The 21,904-nt window shown below is 36.7% G+C and overlaps 1 protein-coding gene across 1 annotated transcript in view; it reads left to right on the top strand.

The window, feature by feature from the left end:
* Positions 1 to 6,155: 6,155 nt before the first annotated feature.
* LOC131030725 (NEP1-interacting protein-like 2) overlaps positions 6,156 to 21,904 on the top strand; it is a 51,501-nt gene continuing 35,752 nt past the window's right edge. Inside the window, exon 1 of the mRNA XM_057961621.2 lies at positions 6,156 to 6,813. Coding sequence (XP_057817604.2) covers positions 6,519 to 6,813 — 295 coding nt within the window. The 5' untranslated portion in view covers positions 6,156 to 6,518. The remainder of the gene's footprint in view (positions 6,814 to 21,904) is intronic.

Raw genomic sequence — 21,904 nt, 5'->3', positions numbered from 1 at the left:
CCGACATCATCACTAGTCGCTCCCTCACCCTTCTCCTCATCACCATCATAATCATCATCACTGCTACTGTCGCTACCTGTATCCTCTGATCTAGATGACTCCATGGACTCATTGTCACCCGCCGACTTTGTATATCCTTTGATATCAACATTTACATCTCCCTCCTCCTCTGCAACTACCACAACAACAAGGGCCACCAATATCCCCGCCCTACCTCCTTGTCGTCTACCTCTCCCACCGTCACCGCCTCTCATGGGAGCTTGTCCTCCTCTATCTCCATCTCATCCATCCCCATCTCTTCCTTCTGCATCTCCTCCACCGCCATCTCCTTTGTCACCCCTTCGCCACCTCAGTCAATGCCCCATATGACTCAAAATCAACACTATTGGATCTATCAGAGGCATAGGATGATGACTAGTCCACCATGCATCATACTACAACATCATACTTGGATCCGCTAAACCTACATCCTAAACCCACTGCACTGGTGTCAAAGAATCAAACTTATCGTAGGCAACATGAGGCTCAATACAAGCCCCCCAATCAGATACCTCTCATGTTTATCTAGCAAAATATGTTGTAGCATCAGGAACACCCTGAACCTCTTCAAACTGCCTTAGAACCCGACTAGGAAGATGTACATCTATGATTCGTTAGATTTGCACTATCCTACCAATCAATTATCTTTGTTGATGATAGCACGAAAGGTGTTGAGAATCATTCGCCCAACTGGGGCAATCCAAATAGGGTTTCCATGTAAAGTGTTGGAGACATCAATAGCATACCACCAGTATAAGGTGTTCCCCATCCCTTTGTGTCGAATAACACATGTATACTTGTATGCATAGGGCTCCTCTGCTTGTAACTGAATGTGTACCATTGGCTAGAAGATGGCGATATGCTCCCAAGCCTAGACCTGTAAGAGTGTGATCCCTTAATTGATAGACTTGTACTCCAAGTATACTACTATATGCATCTGATAGTAGAACATAGCGAGCACACATGGACCCCAAGCATAAACCCGACTCTCCCCAATCATACTTGCAAGTACCCTCCCCCAGCCCACAAGAAAGCCATGACACCTCCGATAAAGAACCATTAACCCAACAATGAGACTGCACATGACTATCATCACATCATACTCCCGACTGAGATGATCCCATATGATCTCATATAATCCCTCAATGCCTACATCTTTCTCACCACAATCATAAAACTCACACAGAGAAATAATGCATGTCCTTTGATCATATACCACCCTCTCTCCATGAATAGGTATGTGCAAAATCCTCCACAGATCCTCCAATGTCATTGATGCCTCACCCGTCAACAAGTGGAAAGTGCATGTCTCTGAGTGCCATCTCTTGACCAAAGTAGTAATTAGACCCTTGTTGGTGGTAATCTCAGGGAGATATAATATGTGATACAATCCAACCTGACGAAATAAAGCTATGTCATCGACAATCAATTGGTCACATTATAACAAGCCACTAGGCCTATTATGACGAGTATTAAGCACATCAAAGAACTCCTGTGATGACAAAGAATCAAAGAATTAGTCAAACTATCGAATTGTGTCATCAATTCAAAGCAAAAGTGGAAATTTTAACTAAATCAACGAATGAAAAATATTTAATTCTTATGTGACAAAGTTAACACAAATATGACATGCTTAATACTAATCCAAAACACTTATGACTTTTGCGAATTACCTACTACATATGATAAATTTCTTTGTCTTATGCAAAATACTTAACATTGATGTGACACAATTATTGCATGTGACATCATTATCACTTATGCACAAAAGTTAAGATGTTGCGAAAATGTTATCTTTTGACATTTTAGAAAAATCTAGAAATCATTTGCAATCAGACAAAATTCAATAAAAATTTCCAGGGTACTTACCATCCCACCTGTGCCCTCTGGTCGCTAATATGACTTGACTCATTCGAATAGATGTCAGTTTGCTCCAATGCTTGCCATCGTGCTCGAAATGCTCACACAATGCTCCGAATTCGCTCTAGATGCTCTGAAAATGAATGCAAATGAACCTATAAATTCCTATTTATAGCCAAAAATTAGGGATTTCCCTCCAAAACGATTGTGGTACCCATGAACCTTAAAGCACTTGTAGGTTAGTCAAACAAGCTTGAAAATTCACAAAACTTGAAACTATCATTCGTGAGCATATTATCATTTTTTAAATTTAAGGGGTAAACACTTTTGACTTGGAGCTATGAACCAGTGAGGCCACAAATAGGGGGCCTCATCCCCATACTTCACTTGTTCAAAATCCGTGAGCACAACGGCCCGACGAAGGCACAAGGCCTTGCGAGCACAAAGGCCCAGCAAGGATTTGAACCTTGGTGGCCACTTCACCAACGAAGTGTTTTAACCGCGACACTACATGTCTGAAGACATTCGTGAGCATATTATCATTAAATTGGTTTCAATTTCCAAAATTTTCAACCAATTTTCCGAGGGGGCATAATTACACCCTACTGTCACCAGGGCACGCTGGGGTAGAAATTTTTTCATTTTCTTTGAAACAACGTTGTTCCAACATTGTCTCAAAGAGGGGCAAATGTAAACACCTAAGAACGTCACATTACTAACACACTAATTATTCCTCTTTATTAATTAAATAATTCTTTAATTATTTAATTAATCTAATTACATTTCTTCTAAATTGATTTAATCATCACTTTTCATCATTTCTAATTATTCAATTTCTTCCAATTTCCCTCCAATCATTCAATCATACAACCTTCTCTTCTTTAAAATTAATTAAATATTTTATTATTTAATTAATTATGATTTCTTTTCTCCCCAATTAGATAATTTATTTAAATTATTTAATTATCTAACTATGTCTTCCAAATTAAATAAATTTCTCAAATTTATTTAATCTAATTTTTCTCTTAGTTCTAAATTCTAAATTCTCAAATTTGAATTTTGCTTCATGTGCACAATTCTAGATATTTTCAAAAATCAATATTAAATTCAAATTTAAATTAAATGCAATCTCATGCTAAATTCCTACAACACATGCTAATTTCTAACTAGCACTCATCCCTCAATTCACTTCCTCAATCACCTCTCTAACTATTAATCAACTTTTTAGCTCACTTCAGTTCCACCTATCAATCAATTTCTCTCTAGTTTTTATAAATTCAACATCAATCTCCTATTTTCATCAACCACTATCTTCGAAGTCTTTGTGTCTTAAAGTAGGTTTTCAAGCATGACTTTGAGAGTCATTCAACCATAAGATTGAGAAGAGCAATGGAAGCCAGCGAGTGACTCAACAAGGGAGTTTGAGAATTTGATTGATCGTTATTGTTTTGTTGATATCAATTCCACTTTCATTGTTATTGCGTATTAGGCTGACTGGATTTGAGTTTTGGTGGTTAACTCATTAAATTTGATTGTTGTATGCCAATTTTCCCCGTGATACACAAAAAAAGATAAGAAATGTGTGAGAATCTTGAATGAATGACACAATGAAGCTTGACTTCACTATCTTGCAACTCCTCCATATCCTTCAAGTGCATTTATTCCTCAGTGACAAAGTCAACAAATCTCCTTAACAATTGCATTTCAATTGACACCTTTTGGATTGCTTCCTCATAGGTTGTAGGGAAAGATTTGCTTTGGTTGTAAGCTAGCAATCAATCCTTCAACTACATGTTTGTATCTTAAAATAATAATTCATCCACATTATCACCATTTATAACATTATGAGATTATATCAACCATGAATATCCACAAAATGCATTTATTCATTATATGTCATATATCACCTATTAAGTTAAAACAAAGTTCAAGATGAAGTCTTAAAAACATATAAATGTCCTGTGAAAGATGGAATAGGTAAAACAATATCATTTCTAGAGCCCATCACTTCGGACCAAAGAATAGAATACATTCTTATACATTTCTTTGGTTGTTTTTATGGTCCTTAAAGTGGTGATTAATCTCTTTTAATTTATGACTTTATAGTTTTTGTGGCTCCGCATCATCCTTTATGATTCAAACCATAAGATGATATTTTTGGGGCATGAAATCTAGAGAAAAATAAATGGTATTTGGTTAACTGAAGTAAAATCTGTTACTTGAAAGTGAGAGGTGGTTTAGATTATGATCTTTCCTACTTAATAACATAATTCTTGATTCCATCTTATATTAAATCTATGATATACGAAGAAACATAGTTTATGGGGGATAATTCTTAAGCTAGACACTTACATTTGGAGAATCATTCTTTAATTCCTATGATGGTAATCCTTGGAAGGGATTCTTAGATGGGAAATAATGTAGTTGGATAGTAGTTTTCTTAATTTGGCCTCTTTTGGATTTTGAATAAGGTTGAGTTTGCTCTTTTTATGAGATGATGCATGAAATCAGTTCAAAGCCCTCTTTGTTTGAAATTTCTTAATATTCATGAAATTAAAATATAAATGTGTTTAAGTTGATTAGAGTTACACCTCTAATTTTCAATATGAGGTCATGTACAATGTTTTGAGGATTTGAAAATAGAAACCCAAAGATCTATTTCCAAGTCAACAATTCTCTCATCTTATTGATTGATTAGCCTATATTTTAGCTCTATCAAAGGTTTCTTTAGATATATATTCAAATTTTCTTAGATGGGGTTTGAAAGATTTTAGTATCCACATAGTTTAAATTGGTTATAAAATTGAACTTTTGGTACAAGACCTAGAAGTTAAAAACTCTAAGCTTTGTAAAAGGACCCAACATCCTAAATATTGGCCAAAGTTGAATGCTTTCATATGGCTTGCAACTTTAGTAATTTTTTTCATCATGATAATCTTTAGACGCATGGGGCTATTGACTTGAATAGGTGTAGCCTTTGCCTTCAAGATAAATGGTTTGGAAGTCATCTTCTTTTAGCATGCCCTTTTGACACTTTCATTCATCGTTTATGATGTGATTTTGAGGGATTTTCATGGAATAGTTATGATATTGAGGACTATCTTATGAATTAGCTACACCCATCTTTGAACCTAAAAGCCCTTAATGTGTTACATGATATTGGTCTTGGACTAATTAGTTGAAATGTTGTTTTGGAGCGCATTCACAAAATTTTTAATGACTCGACTAAGCATAAAAATAATGTTTGGGTAGAATTATAATCAATTTGAAAGAAACTTGCAAGTTTGGATGTAAGATTGTTGAGCAAGTTCTTATTGGGAATTTTGAGTTCGTATGGGATTTAGTATCCCTATAAATTCTTCTTCTTCTATCTCTTATAATAATAATAAACATTTCTTAGGTAAATCAACCTACTAAATAGAATCACCCTCCTTTGAGATTGGTTAAAATTAGTGTTGATGGAGCTTAAAAAATTAATCCTAAAAGTGCTGGCATTGAAGGTGTTTGGCATGACCATTATGGTAGGGTTAAGTTATAGTTTGTTGGTGGTGTTGGTTTTAATATTTTGTTGTGGCTATGACCAATCACCAAGCACTTTTAGAAGCTAAGCTAAAGATTTTTACTAATATTATTCTATATTCCAACTTTAACATCTTGGTCGATCATCTCAAAAGGTAATCCTCCTCTCACTTATAAAAAATGTGTCAACATCCTTATTCATGGTTTCAATGTTGCCAAGTGGAAACATACTAGAAGAGAAGGAAATTATATCACTAATCTTTTTTTTGGGATTAAATGACATCAACATTGATAGGGAAAATAATCAAGAATGCCTTGTTAAGACTTGAGTAGAAACTTTAGTGTTCTTATGAATGTTGACTAGAAGGCCTCTATAAATTTTTAATTCTTGTTAATGTGTTGATATGCTTGTTTTTTTGGTGTTTTTTAAGTTGGTCCAATTTTTCAATATAAAGACAAACATTACTTTTGATATTCACAATAGATACAATCTTTAAAAGAACAAGTGCTATGTCTTGTCTCTGAAATTTGAAAGATTCCTAATCTTTCATTAATTGTCTATTTTCAATCTATATATATTTTCTTATTTTTTTAAAACTAATCTTCCATGAATCTTTATTAAAAATGAGAAACCTAATTTATAATCAATTATTATTATTATTTTAATAAAATCAACGTATCTTTTTGAACACTTGCGGACTTATTTTATAATCTATTATTGTTCTAATAATTTTAGTCGCAGTTTATTATTGAAATGTACTTTCCCGCTGGATTTGGTCACTGCAAGGAAATTCCCAAAATAACTCCTCCCATTAACGCACAAAACAAGACCTTATCTACGCACCGCCACGCGGCTCGAACTCTGGACCATTTGGGGCTTTACAAAACATCATATTTACTCTGTATGAATGAAACTCGTTAAAAAACAAACGCCCGTTGTATCTCAACCTCCGTGCCCCCTGGTCTACCGTTCGAATCTCCATAGGGCCGTAGATTTGGCCAAATCCTTCAGTTGATTTGTAGCTGATCTTGAATTGGAGGGCTGCGGGGCCTAAGGTCACATGGTAACAGAGGAATAGGAGCGAAGGAAGAAAATTAGAATGGATGAAAGCTGGATATGCGATGAGTGCACTGCTTGGAACGATAAAGACCTTAGCGTGTGTATTCGATGTGGAAACCCTAGGCCGGCGGTTATTGGAGTTCAGCCCTACGCCGCGGTCATGCCCGCTAGAAGTTATGGGGTTGTGAGGGGAGCCCCTCCTGTTTCTCCTCCACTTACTCATCATCATAATCATAATCATAATCAGGTTGAAGAGGGAGGAGGATCGGGTTTCTGCTTTCCAGGTCTTGTCGCCGTTGCACTTTCTGGAGCTCTTACAGGCGTATTTGCCTTAGGTATTAAGCGCTTTACCAATTTCTCTCTTGTTTGTTTTATTTCTTTGCTTGGTAAACTTTGGGTGTGGTTATGCGACACTGTTATGGCAAATTATGTAGCGAAAAGGGAAATGCATTCATTCGTGCATAGCTCAACTGATATTCAGAGAGCCCTTTTGGATTGTGAAAACCTTTTAAACTTCTCACAGCTGAACTCTGCACGCTTATACTCAAACATACCTTATAATTGTTAGACTACAACATCGTTTTGGAATTGTTGCATCGCAACATTGCCACATGTTTGCTTGATTGCGTGGCACCTTATTGCCTTGGGAGGACGGTGGAAGAGAACTAACTAATATTGCGTGTTAGGACTGAAGAGGTGCTGGCAACCACAAAGGACTGGCAGTTCAGTTTTAGATTACCCTATTACACATATAGCTGATCCACCTAAAATAATAAGATGTGAATACGAGCTACACTCTCAGAAATATTCTTAATTACACTATGGATGACACTGTCCTTTTCTGTTCTGTTCATGTTTAGTGTGAATATTTTTTGATCGATACAACCAAGTTTCATAGATATCAGTATCTCTGTCCTTTGATGTTACAGCTTGCTTATAACTTATAAGTGTTCATCTATATCACAAGTCTGTTTTGAATAAGCCATCATTAATCATAATCACGGTATCCATTCTGTCAAATCCAGCAGGATTTGATTAGTTTATTGTTAATTTATGATTGACTGTACAGTTTATGGACGTGGGAGGATTTGAACCACACTTACACATGCCACTCATTACCATTACACCACTGTCACTTGAGTTTTTCTTACATGTTTTCTGGGAATTAAAATTTAGGTTGTTAACTAATCTGATTGTTTTATATTAGTTAGGGTTTTGTCTGTAAGGAAGGAGGATTTGAACCACACTTACACATGTCACTCATTACCATTGCATCACTGTCACTTGAGTTTTTCTTACATGTTTTCTGGGAATTGAAATTTAGGTTGTTAACTAAATCTGATCGTTTTATAATTTATATTAGTTAGGGTTTTGTCTGTAAGGATGGAGGATTTGAACCACACTTACACATGTCACTCATTACTATTACATCACTGTCACTTGAGTTTTTCTTACATGTTTTATGGGAATTGAAATTTAGGTTAGTTAGGGTTTTGTCTTTAAGGAATATTGATAATGCTATCTGTATTGCCTCAAGCTAATGCTCTCCAGTACATTCATAGTTTACAATGGAAATGTTAAAACTCCACTGTTATATGCTGATGCATAGTAAAACACAGAATTTTATAGTTGGCAGAAAGCAGAAGAATTGATTAGGAGACAAACAAAACACATTGCTATAATATTAGATAGTAAATCTGTAGGAGTGTGTTTACACATTGCACCCTTACAAATTTCATTAGTGGCAGGCTTCTAATTCTGTCCCGTCTCATGTCTTTCTCGACAGCAACTCTACATTGCTTCCCTGGCTTCCTTGATCTATCTCAATCAGAGAATATGTAGAGAGTAATGCCAAAAATAAGGTAGTTAGGAGAAAAATTCCTCTCAATAGCCGTGCCTAACTGTTACTACTACTTGTATCAGTGTGGTCCTAGGCCAGCATAGTTGTACAGATCAGTAGGCCATATTATAGACCTGTAACAATGATGTCCCTTGGAGGCGACAATGGTAAATAATCTTATGCTGCAGGTGGCCCTGTGGAATATGAGTAAATGAGAAAAGCAAAATTTGGTTTGTTTACCTAAAAATTTTTTAGCCACTTTTTAAGCAGGAATACTTTAGCTGTTGTTAGAATCAGGGTTTTGGAGGTTTGAACGAACCACTCAGATGCTTTAGGATGGTTTTATAACAAGTGGCAATTTGCTCATGGTCTATTAGTATTTTTAAAATAACATTCTTCGAATTTCATATCCAGAATCTAAAAAACCTTGTGGCCTAGCTGAAAAAAATATATCACATGAGTCATTTCAACAGCAAACAGTTTCAAATTTCACTGAACAGCATCTGCTGGTAATATTCTGGATTGCTTGTCAGCATTCACGATCTGCAGATTAAGGAGCTTACAAACTTTATATATCTTTAACTTTCGTCAGCCCTCCTATGTGATCTAAGATCTCTGGCAATTTGTTGAACTAATATGTTGCTTGTAGTGGCTGGGGTGTAATTTTTTTTTTCTGGACCATATCAAATGTTTAATATTAGTAGTGCTGCTCTGTAAATTAAAGAATATCTTCTGTCAAATTTCCTCACATAATTGAACGTTGCTTCAAGATTAGTAAACAATGCATATGGTTGCTGTGATGTTGCACAAGAATAAATCATGGGCGCTTCAACTGTGGAACCAAAGGACATGAACATGCTAATATTATTCCATTGGTAGTTAATATCTTTCACAAAGCAAGAAAAGCTGACTTATTCTTAGTCAAGGTGGCATTATTGAGGATGTAAGATAGAGAGAGAAAATCAAGTAGAGGTTAAAAATACTCTTGCATGTCATATTTATGTACCAATAGATGTTATGTACCTGATATATAACTGTATCGGTTTATGAAATTGGATTTAGAATTTGTGCAACTTGGAATTAAGGAAGATTAATTTTTTTTTTCTTTTTGGGAAGGTGCGGATTCTATCTCTTGGAATCTTTGTAGATGAGTGTTGTATATATTCTTATTTTCTTAGTAATTGTTTTTAATTATGCGCTATCTTCTTTGTTAACCAGGGAATATCTACATCTGGAATTGGTAAAAACGTGTATGTAACAGTATAAAAAATTAGGGAAACAATTTGGAATAAAAATGGAAAAGACAGAAATGCCTCTGGTTGAGCCACAAATGGTTTTTCTGGAGTTCCTTTCAGAAACTTTTGGTGTCTGGAATTGTTTCTGGGACTGGGATATGTATCATCATTCATGTTTACAGAATATATAGGTGTCAAGTTATTTGCATGGGATGTGAACGCTGTTTGGGTTTCTACTTCATGCATTCCTTTCACTGGTTATTGGTAATATACTGGAGAGAAGATTGAGGATTACATGTACTGTTATTCTCACCAATTATTTTGCGTTTAGAACTATGGATCACTGCAGGATTATTATCTCTTTAATCTGTGACCTTATATTTTAAACATAGCTTGAATATCTAATCCATTCCAGGAGTTGTTGGTATATTTGTTATTTTCGTGATATTTTTTTCATCATCTTTTAGTAAAATACTATTATTTGATGAGAAGGTGGCATCACATTTAAATTGATATAATTTTTCAATACATGGTCAAGTCTTCATTTTTAGAGGTAAAGAGTTAATATCTGTGGCTTAATAGACACTACGTTTAAAGCCTATTTAAAAGGGTATTGTTTGGACTCTGATTTGATCTTGATGGTTGTATGTGCTCGTGTCATTGAGTTTTATTCTCATAACGATTGAATTCTAATTTGTTATGCCAAGTGGCATTCTATAGTGGCATCACTGGAGTGTCATGTTGTGACCATGCTTAAAAAAACTAAAACATAGCTTCACATATATTAAAAAAAAACTAAAATTATAAAATAACTCCCAAGTAAATAAAAATAAAATAGTTCTAAAGTAAAATAAAATAACTCTTTAAGTTAATAAAATAAAACAACTCTTCAGTAGTTCTTCAATTAAAAAATAATTAAATAAAAATAATTCTTAAATAGCTCTAAATTAAAATAAAATAACTCGAGTAATTAAAAATAAATTCTTAGATGGAAATAAAGTAAACAATGTAAAGAAAATAAAATAATTCTTAAATAGTTCAAAAACAAAATAAAATAACTCAAAAATAATTGAATGCTTTTATTCACGAATATACAACGTATATAAAGAGAATTACAAGATGGTGTTCTAAAAAGAATACACCATTCAATTGAAGTTTCAAATTGAAGCCAAAAAGTTTAAAAAAGCTAAAAACTGAAAAGCTAACTATGCCTTCTAATAAAAGAAGCAATAGTTACACTAAACAAACTATAAGAAAGACAACTAAGATGACGATTATAGAATAGATATAATATTATTTTAATACCCTCCCTAATGGTCATCGTACCCAATACCCTATAGAAGACACTGTAGGTCTTTTGATCACAAATGCAAAGAACACTCTAATGCTGTAGAGATCCTCTCAGAATCTGCAAAATGTTAATGACCAAGAGTATGAAAAGCTGTCCAACCTGATGCAACCCTCACATGCGAATTATAGAACTGTCACACGCAAATTACCGAGCCTAAAAGCATGATAGGCAAACTCTCCAAAGAGCAACAAACACGATTTTGACAAAAACCACAAAAACTTTTGCAGATGAGCACTAAGCATTGCTCTTTCTAGCAACTCCAAAACAGATTGCAAGATACCACGGTTGTAGATGTTCGCCCTAGCAACTCCATGTGCGACCCAAAATAGATTGCAGCAAAGTACGAATTTTTTTTTTGGAAAAAACCATCAAACCTTAAAACAGGAACCCTCCAAAAGAGAATTCATGATTTTTTAGGATAAAATTGAGAAACCCATAGATCTTAGGTTACAAATCATTGTGTTTGTGGAAAAAAATGGTAAAACCCCCAAATTATAAAATCTCACGCGAACATCGTGAATTACAAATGATACACAATTTTTGAGGAGAAAAAATGATTAAAACCCATGGACAATTTTTTAGGAAAAAATCATGAAAGCCTAACAAACAATTTTTGAAGTAAAAAATTGTGAAAACTATTAGAATAATACTTTATTATTTTATTATTAATGCTCAATATTGTAAACTTAGTGTAAATATCTTAATAAGATCTTGCTCGATCTTATTGGCAGTTTCTTTTTAGAAACTTGCCCTCTTGTAATTCTTTGTAATCCTATTTATTGAGCGTTTGCTCATTGTTAATAGACATCCAATTTTTTACCAATGACTTGTGTAATATGGTATCAGAGCCATAGAAAAAAAAATTCGAAATTTTTTTCAATTAGTGGAATTTTTTTGGATTTTTTTCGATCATCCTAGGGGTTTTCGTGGGTCTGTTTTGGAATTTTTTTTTTCCACCCACGTCCATGTCTTAAGTTTGAGGTTTTCGAACCTGTATAAGAGTTGCGCGATTTTATTTTTTGTGCCCGTTTTCTGCTCTCTAAGCGATTGTTTGCGCCCAACCTCTGCACCCGTGGCAGATTTTTTTTCTGGCTCAAGGGTTTTTGCTCATCGCAACACAACGTCATTAATCTCTGCACGCGATTTTTTTTTCTCGCTTGCAAATTTTTTCTGCCATTTTTGGACAGAAATCTGCATTTTTGATTAGGGTTTTTATCCTTCAGATCAAGTCGAATTTTTTTTTTCCGATTGCAGATTCTTGGTGGGTTTTTCGAGATCTCAATTGTGTCGTCGTCATAATTTTCTAGGTGCCTCGATTTTCGAGCCAACAGATCCAGATTCAGACAACAGATTCCTTCTGGGTTTTTTGCAAGGATTTCTGGGTTGTCTTTAGATTTTTTGGGGTCAGCCATAATTTTTTTTGAAATCCGTGCCATATGTACTTCATTTTTCTTGAATTCTGTACTTGCATCTGTCTCTGTTTTGCATTGGGATTCAAATTTTTTGAATTTCGTGCCAGCACCCCTTCTCAGTTTTTTTCGTTTTCCGTGCATTGCGAAACGTGCAAGATGGCGTCATTGACCAACTTGATGTTGGAAGGCAGTCCGCAATTTAATGGGAAAAATTATAACACCTGGAAGCAGCGCATGCTGACTATTTTTGAATATCGCCGCTTGGATAATCTTGTTTTGGGCACGGAGTCTTGTCCTCAAACACCTGGAGCTGACCAGGACAAGTTTGATGACCACAATCGAGAATCTGTTATGCTTCTCAAGCTCTCTGTTACAGATGACCAGCTACCTCAGATTCCTTCCACAAGTCAGTTGCATAAATCTGGAAGCATCTGAAGGAGTTGCATGAGACATTCGACAAGAGTGGAGCCTTTTTTTCTGTAGAATCAGCTGTTCTCCATTATGATGGATGAACGCATGTCCTTACAGGAGCATCTTACAAAGATTAAGGACATTCGAGATCAGCTCCAAGCTATTGGTCGGCAAATGGACGAAGAGGATATGGTAGTCATTACTCTGAAAAGTCTACCAAAACCATATGAGCACTTTATAGAGACTCTCAACATTACTTCTACTAATGTTGATCTGAAATTTCCAGAGTTATGCACCAAACTTCTGCAACAGGATTGTTGGAAACAACAGTTTGGTAGCGGTGCTACTTCAGCCTCCTCAGAACATGCCTTTGCTGCCAAATCCTTTCACAAGGATAAAGGCAAATCCTAGTCATCCCAGTCCTTTCAGCAGAAGGGCTCTTCTCAGTCTCAGGATGGTTCCAAGAAAAGGAAGGTGCAATGCAATTACTGTCACAAATTTGGTCATATGATCAAAGATTGCTGTACCAGATTGGCTTTCGAGCAGCAGAAGCAGGGAGGGTCTCAGCCTAAAGCCAATGTTGTTGAGCACAGAGCAGAAAGAGTCTGCCGTTTATGCCTTCATGGCTAAAAGACCTGCAGATCATGTGAAGTCTTCTGCCTAGTACATTGATTCTGGTGCTTCTCGTCATTTCACTCACAGGTGTGACTGGTTTGTTGAGTTCTCTCCCTACACCGATTCAGTAATTTTTGGAGGTGGTGAAGAGTACACTATTGTCGGCAAGGGCAACATTCAGATACAGTCTAGAGGGAGGAATCTCATATTCCTCAATGTGTACTATGTTCCTGGTATGAAACTTAACCTCCTTTCTGTCAGTCAGATTATGCGGCATTCTCCTCAGCTGGATGTCATTTTCAGTACACATAAGTGCTTGATTGTTGACCGTGCTTCTAGCACTACTGTAGTTGTTGGCATTGAGGATCATGGTCTATATAGACTTGTGGATACAGGTGATTCTCTTGAGCATGCCTTCGCAGCTAAATCTTCATCTATCAGCAGTCTCTGGCATCAGCGATATGGTCACCTGAACATTCATTATCTTGCACAGCTTGTTCGGGAAGACTTAGTACATGGTCTCCTTGATATTCAGACTCAGAATCATCATGTTTGTGAAGCTTGCCAGGCTGGGAAACAACATCGGACACCGTTCAAGGATGGTGACTCATGGCGAGCCTCTAAGGTACTGCAGCCGGTCCACGCTGATGTATGTGGTCCTATGAATACTACTTCTGTTACTGGGTGCAGGTATTTCTTGCTTTTTGTTGATGATTTCAGTCGTAAAATGTGGGTGTATTTCCTTAAGCACAAATCAAATGTGTTTACTGTATTTCAAAAATTTAAGGCCTTAGTAGAAAAGAGTCTAGTTCTTCTATTATTACTCTCAGGCTTGATAATGGGGGGGAGTTTTGTTCTTCTGCTTTCTCTACTTTCTGTGATACACATGGCATCAAACGTTAGTCAACCACACTATACACCCCTCAGCAAAAGGACGTTGTAGAACGTTGTAACCGCACCATTACAGAAATGGCTAGGTCTATGATGGAACATAGAAACGTTCCTAAGAAATATTGGGCAGAAGCAGGGTTCACAACAGTCTATCTTCTTAATAGGCCACCCACTCATGCTGTTAAAAATAAGACTCCTGAGGAAGCATGGTCTGGTCGCAAACCTAGGATCAGCCATTTGAAAGTTTTTGGCTCTTTAGCTTATGTGTGGATTCCTGATGCCAAGCACACTAAGTTGGATTCCAAGAGTCAGAAGCTCATGTTTACAGGGTACAGTGACAACCATAAGGCTTATCGACTGATTGATGTAGACTCTGATCATCTTATCTTCAGTCGTGATGTTGTCTTTGATGAAGAACGAGGACCATTTCAGCTTTCCTCGTCTCAACAGCATTCTGAGGATCAACCTTTGAAGGCTTTTGACTTAGGTATCTGTCTTCCATTTGGTTCACTTGATGGGAGGGATGATGCAGATTCTGTATTTGATGATGCACTACCTGAGTTTCCTCCAGAAGATGCTCATCTTCCTCCTCCTGATCCTGATCCGCTTCCTCTTCCAGTTGTTCCTCCTGCTCTTGATGTTGGCACATCTACTCTTCGGCCTAAATGGTGGGCTAAGACCCTCAGTGATCTTCGTCCTGATGATCTCATGGAGGGTAGAGCTTCTAGAAATAAGGGCAAACAACAAAACACAGTTAATTTTGCTCTTATGGCTAACATCCACAGTATCTATGAGCCTCAAACATATGCAGAGGCCAAAGGGATTCCAGAGTGGGAACAGGTAATGGATGCTGAGTTCCAAAGTCTTCAGAAGAATCACACCTGGGTTCTTTCAGATCTTCCTCCAGGGAAGAAACCCATTAGCTGTAAATGGGTATATAAGGTCAAGTATCATGCAGATGGTACCTTAGATAAATATAAGGCCAGATTAGTTGCTCGAGGATTCACACAGCGAGAAGGCATTGACTATGAGGAGACTTTTGCTTCTACTGCTAAGATGAGTACTATTCGTCTTCTTCTCGCCATTGCAGCTCAGTATGGTTGGAAAGTCCATCAGATGGACGTGAAGAGTGCCTTCCTCAATGGTGAATTGCAGGAAGAAGTCTACATGACGCAGCCTACTGGTTTCAAGGTTGCCGGTTCAGAACCACAAGTGTGTAGACTCCGGAAAGCACTCTATGGACTTAAACATGCTCCTCAAGCATGGTACATAAAAATTGATCAGTACTTGCTTGCTCATGGCTTTCAGTGTAGTCCTTCAGACAGTAATCTGTATATCAAACACTCTGGTAATGATATTCTCTTTCTTGTTGTCTATGTGGATGACTTGATCATTACTGGGAATTTAGCACATTTGATTTCAGAAATCAAACAGGATTTGTGCAACACTTTTGATATGACAGATTTAGGACTTCTTCATTATTGTTTGGGTGTTGAGGTTTGGTAGATTGATAGCAGCATCTTCCTTTCTCAGTCTAAGTATGCCAGAAGCTTGCTTGACAGGTTTCGAATGCAGGATTGCAAACCTGCTTCCACACCTATGGAGACTGGTCTGAAATTGTCAGCCAAGTCTGATTCTCCTCTTGTAGATGAAACACAATTCAGGCAACTAGTGGGCAGTCTCATCTATCTCACTGCCACTAGACCTGACCTCAGTTTTGCAGTGAGCTACATCTCACGCTTCATGACGGCCCCAGGGCTGATCATTGGGTAGCAGCGAAGTGTGTCCTGCGCTATGTGAAAGGCACCTCGGATTATGGACTTCTTTACACTAGGAGTGATGATCCTCGACTCAGTGGGTTCACAGATTCAGATTGGGCAGGTTCAGTTGATGACAAGAAATCAACCTCTGGATATGTGTTCAGTTTGGGATTTGGTGCAGTCACTTGGACTAGTAAGAAGCAGCAGGCAGTGGCTCTCTCTTTGACAAAAGCAAGTATAGAGGAGCTGTTAAGGCAGCTTGTGAGCCAGTTTGGCTTCGTCGGATGCTTGGAGATATGCAAATATCTCAATCAGGTCCGACTCCCTTGTTTTTGGACAGTCGGGGAGTTCTCAAACTTGCCAAGAATCCAGTCTTCCATGAAAGAACCAAACATATAGAACTTCATTGTCACTACATTCAGCGGTTGGTTGAAGACGAATCCATTGAGTTGTTGTATGTTCCTACCTCGGAGTAGTCAGCAGATATTTTCACCAAACCCCTCACTCCAGATAAGTTTGTAAAATTTAGGGGGTCTATTGGTGTAGTTGATAGATTGAGCATTAAGGGAGGGTATTAAAATAATACTTTATTATTTTATTATTAATGCTCAATATTGTAAACTTAGTGTAAATATCTTAATAAGATTTTGCTCGATCTTATTGGCAGCTTCTTTTTAGAAACTTGCCCTCTTGTAATTCTTTGTAATCCTGTTTATTGAGCGTTTGCTCATTGTTAATAGACATCCAATTTTTTACCAATTACTTGTGCAATAAAAACCCTCAGATAATTTTTGAGGAAAAATTATAAAAACCCTCAAACGACCCACAAACTTGTAAAGCCCTCAACGTGAATAAAATCCCTCGAATTGCTTTACAAAAAATCTGCCAAACTCTCGAAAACTTTTAGAGGTCAAAACCCTATGATTCAGATTTGTTTTCATAAAAAAAACTAATTTTTTTTTCCTAGAAATTATATCAAGGCGCCTTAACAATTTTTTATTAAAAAATTCTCCAAACCTAAAAAATCCCATTGACCCGCTTTGATACCATGAAAAATAATTGAATGCTTTATTCACGAATATATCATGTATATAAAGAGAATTACAAGACGGTGTTCTAAAAAGAACAAACCATTCAACTGAAGTTTCAAACTGAAGCTAAAAAGCTAAAACACTTAAAAAGCTAAAAAACAAAAACTGAGAAGCTAACTACACCTTCTAATAAAAGAAGCAGTAGTTACACTAAACGAACTAAAAAAAAGACAACTAAGACGACAACTAAGATGACCATTATAGAATAGATATAATATTATTTTTAATAATAACTTTTAAGTAAAAAAAAGTAAATAAAAACAGCTTTCTATTAAACAATAAATAAAATAAAATAACTCCTAAATACTATGTAATAAAATAGAACATTTCTTAAATATTTGTTAAGTAAAATAAAATAACTAAGACTAAAATTTCCTCAGTGTTTTTAGACAGATGTATTAAAAATATCTATACTACCATACCCGTCTTTAGAAAACTCTTCATAAAAGATGACAAGAGTTTTCATTCTAGAATTGCTTATTCCGCTTAAATCACAAATCCAATAAAAAAATAGCTGCCTCAAGAACGATATGTTTCCCTATCTTTTACATAATTTTTTTCTAAAGATATGTATGCAAGTTAATTGTAAGTTGTGATTCATTAAGGTCTTCAAGATACCCTTTCGTTCTTTAAGGATGCGAAAGGTCCTATAGTTGCTAGTTATGTTGAATTCTCATATTCATATTTTATTTGCATCTTAGTAGACATGGAATTCCTTTACACTATTAATCAGATGTCTTTGTCTCATTTTCTTTATAGGAGTTGAGCTCTTTTATCAATCTCGTAGAGGTAAAGGTTTGTCAAGGTGAGTATTGAATGCAATATAACATAACATGAAGGTTTTAGTTTTATTGACTTGGTTGATATGTAAACCTTTGGAACGTGTATTGGCAGTGTTGTTTCAGAGGGCAGTGATATGCATTACATGAAGGGGGTTTGCAAGATTAGAACTATAACACTCAAACTGTTACACTCTCTCCACTAACCAACCTCACAGCATGCAAAAATTAGTGCATTATGATTTCCAAGGATTTAGGACTTAATAAAATGTGCCTGTAGGACTTAATAAAATGTGCATGTAGGACTTAAGAATGCCTAGATGCCATGTGTTATGCCTGTTTGGTCTAACATCCAAGGATTTAGCCATCCCGAGGTGTTAAAATGCCTACAAGTCTTATTTTATGCCTGAGGTCTTACATCTAGAGGTGCCATTGGTATGTACACTCCCCCTCAATGGCAACTCCTTATGGCCAAGCATTGAATTGAATCTGGAGCATATGATTTATAAAGGTTTTATATTATGCCTTTTAGGTCTTACATCTAGAGGTGCCATTGGTATGTACACTCCCTGTCAATGGCAACTCCTTATGGCCAAGCATTGAATTGAATTTGGAGCATATAATTTCTAAAGGTCTCATATTATGCCTTTTAGGTCTTACATATAGGATTTAACCACTAGGTGGTGTCAAGCTCCCCCCTGAATGGCATCACCTGAAAGCAAATGACTGCACAAAAGTTTTAATATGTGATGGCTGAGATTTAAACTTATTTCTTCTTGATCATTTTATACTTTTACTTGAATAAAAGTTGGAGAAAACATTATGATATCTGGAGTACTTGTTCTTGAGTGAGGTGCCCATGGTCTTCAATGTGCTTTTCTCTCTTTAGAAATTAGGTACTCTGGAAGGAGTAAAATAACTTCAATTATCATATAGTAAGATTGTACTTTGACATGTATCCAATTGAAATTCGTTAAGAGATACATTTTTTTTTGATCGTTAGAAAGCGGCATTGGGGCTGCACCCATTTCATTAAAATTAAAAAGTTATTACATCTGCACAAGAAAGAGAGCATTCAACACCCATTAACAAGCACCAACCATGAACAAAAGCAAACACAACGTACCACAAAACTACAGCTATTAGGAAATAGCTCGATCTTTGCTATGAGAACAAAGTTGCATGTTAAACTTGACCTCCTTTTTCTTCCTTTTCCTTTGAACATCCCAACCATGTCCAATTATCTCACGAGGCCTCAGCATTGTGGCACACCTTTGGCTCCCACAAGGACCCATCTGGCATCCCCAACCCTTTCACCCACATACATAGTTCCCGAGTTCTCAGATTGCTCAGCCATCTTAATTGGTACCTGTTGTGACCATTTCACACATCGCCCCATTGCAAATGGGGACCCTTGCTTTTTTGCTTTCTAGGGTTTGTTTTCTAGGTCTTTTAGGGTTTTGTCAGTTAGCCTTTGCATTTTGAGTGTCGCCAAGGGGATCACCTAGATAGCAGGTCTTGCTGGAGTGATGTCGTGATCCTGAAATTTGGCTAAGTCTGGAATGTCCTGATCCTGAAATTTGACTAAGTCTGGAAAACTGAAAATCCTCCAAAAACTAGATTTTGCAATATAGCTCCTGGAGGTCTGAAACCACTCTCAAACATCCTGAAAGTATATATGGAATATAACTTAAAGTATAAGTTCTTATACTTAAATGTTATATTCCATAAAAATTATCCTGACAGAGAGTTCAAAAAGTCAAATTTCGCTCCTGACCCTCAGAGAAGGCCCACAGCGAAAAATCACTCCTGACCCTCAGAGAGGGCCCAGAGTGAGATTTGGATTTCCTTCATTTTGCAATGGAAAAGGACTAAGTTTTGAGCATGAAAGGGAAATGAATGACTTTCTCCACCCACCTGAAGAAGTTTTGGCTAGAAATGATGAAGGACCTTGTTGAAAACAGAAAAATCGCTACGGACCCTCAGAGAGGGCCCACAACGAGAAATCTTATAAGGGTCATTACAAGCCTTATTTGGTCGATTTGAGAAGTCAAGAGCATGATGAAGGATAGAATGAACATAATGAAGTATCTAGACTTGATAAAAAATGATGAATTGAAGGAGTTTTGCCTAGGAAAGGAAAAATTGCTACGGACCCTCAGAGAAGGCCCACAGCGATTTTCTTTGTGTGCACATTTTTGGACAATTCTTGGACATGAATTTTTATTCATAACAAAGAACAAGATGATATCTTCCTTGGCAAAGTGATTTTTAGATGAAAAGTGAAGCATTTTGGTCCAAGTAGCAAAAATCGCTACGGACCCTCAGAGAGGGCCCACAATGAGATTTTCAAATATGCATTATTCTTGCAGGATCAAAGTGATTTCATGATTGGAGGGGATGAAGGCAAGGTCTATCCGTTGAATATAATTTGGAGGATCAACACGAGGAAATCAACCCAAAATGAAAAAATCGCTACGGACCCTCACTGAAGGCCCACAACGAGAAATCGCTTCGGACCCTCAGAGAGGGCCCACAACGAGAAACCTAAAATGGGAAGTTTTCATCCAAGTTTGAGGAAAGCTAAGGTTAGGCATGGGTTAGAAACGATGTTTGAAAAGCCTTGAAGTGAAAAGAAATCGTTGAGAATCAATATTTTGAAGGCAATTACAAAAATCGCTACGGACCCTCAGAGAGGGCCCATAGCGATTTTCTAGTTTTCTCTCCTTGGTTTGAAGAATTGAGATAAAATCTTGCTTGGATAGGAGGAGAACGTGATGTGTCATGCCTTGGAGGTGATTTGAAGATTAAAAGATGAAGAAATTTGCCTAGAACCAAAAAATCGCTACGGACCCTCACTGAAGGCCCACAGTGAGATTTTCAAAAAATGTATGTTTTCTTCAAAATGGTGCTAAGGTAAGGTTTGGACAAGGAGAAAAGACCTCCAAGAGCAGGATGAATATTATTTTGCATTTAAAACTTGATGATTTTGGTCAGAAAATGAAAAATCGCTCCTAACCCTCAGTGAAGGCCCACAGCGAAAAATCACTACAGACCCTCAGAGAGGGCCCATAGCGATATTGTTGAAAATCCTCGTTTTACGTTGCAACAACAAAGCGAATTTGGTTGGAGTGGATTAAGGGAAGGCATTGCCAAATGATGAATGAAGTTTTAATGAAAAATGATGAATGAAGTTTTAATGAAAAATGATGAAGAATCAAGCCTAAATTGCAAAAATTGCTACGGACCCTCAGAGAGGGCCCACAGCGAGAGACTTCAAAATCACACCTTTTCTCCAAAATTGGGTTGAGCTAAGTTTGCAATTCAGTGAAAGGACCTAGTTGAAATGTCTTGAAGAAATTTTGGAGGTGGAAAAGTGCTAAAATTGAGCAAAAAATGAAAAATCGCTCCTGACCCTCACTGAAGGTCCAGGGCGAAATTGGTGATATCCTTCATTTTTTGTTGAGCGTTGGTATTCCTTAAAATTCACCAAGTTGCTAACTTTGAGGCCTTTGGAAAGGCTAAATCAAATTCGTATTAAATTAAAGGCATTTTAATTTAATAAATTAATTTTTAGGCCTTGAAATAATAAAAAATCCACCTTGGAGGCATTAAAATTAATTTTCAAATTTTAAATGAAGGTGAGCACTCAAATACATTTATTTGCTTTTACAAGCAAGTCGGCCTTCTTTTGAGGGGGATTTTATTTCATTTTCATTTCCCTTTTGGCAAGTCGGCCTTGGAGGGAATCAAGGTGAGCGCTCTATATATGGGTGATGCTTTGTTCAAGTTTAATCATTCATTCATCCTTTCCTAAGTGCGAAATTGGAGAGCTATTGGAGGAGCGAAATCTAGCTAGAGTGGAGCGAATTTCTACTAAGTGTTGAAGATCAAAGAGAGTGGAGCGAATTTCTACTAAGAGTTGGAAGCAGTTAGAAGGTAGGGAGTGAATAGTTAGAATAGTGAATTAGTCAGTTGATAGAATAGCAATTAGAGTAGAGTAGAGAGAGAAGGCAAAGATTGTTACCAAGGTGTTGTTGT

Source organism: Cryptomeria japonica, chromosome 10 (assembly GCF_030272615.1).
Source record: "Cryptomeria japonica chromosome 10, Sugi_1.0, whole genome shotgun sequence".
NCBI classification, from domain to species: Eukaryota; Viridiplantae; Streptophyta; class Pinopsida; order Cupressales; family Cupressaceae; genus Cryptomeria; species Cryptomeria japonica.
The sequence above is the reverse complement of the archived record's forward strand: the minus strand, read 5'-3'. Positions and strand labels throughout refer to the sequence as shown.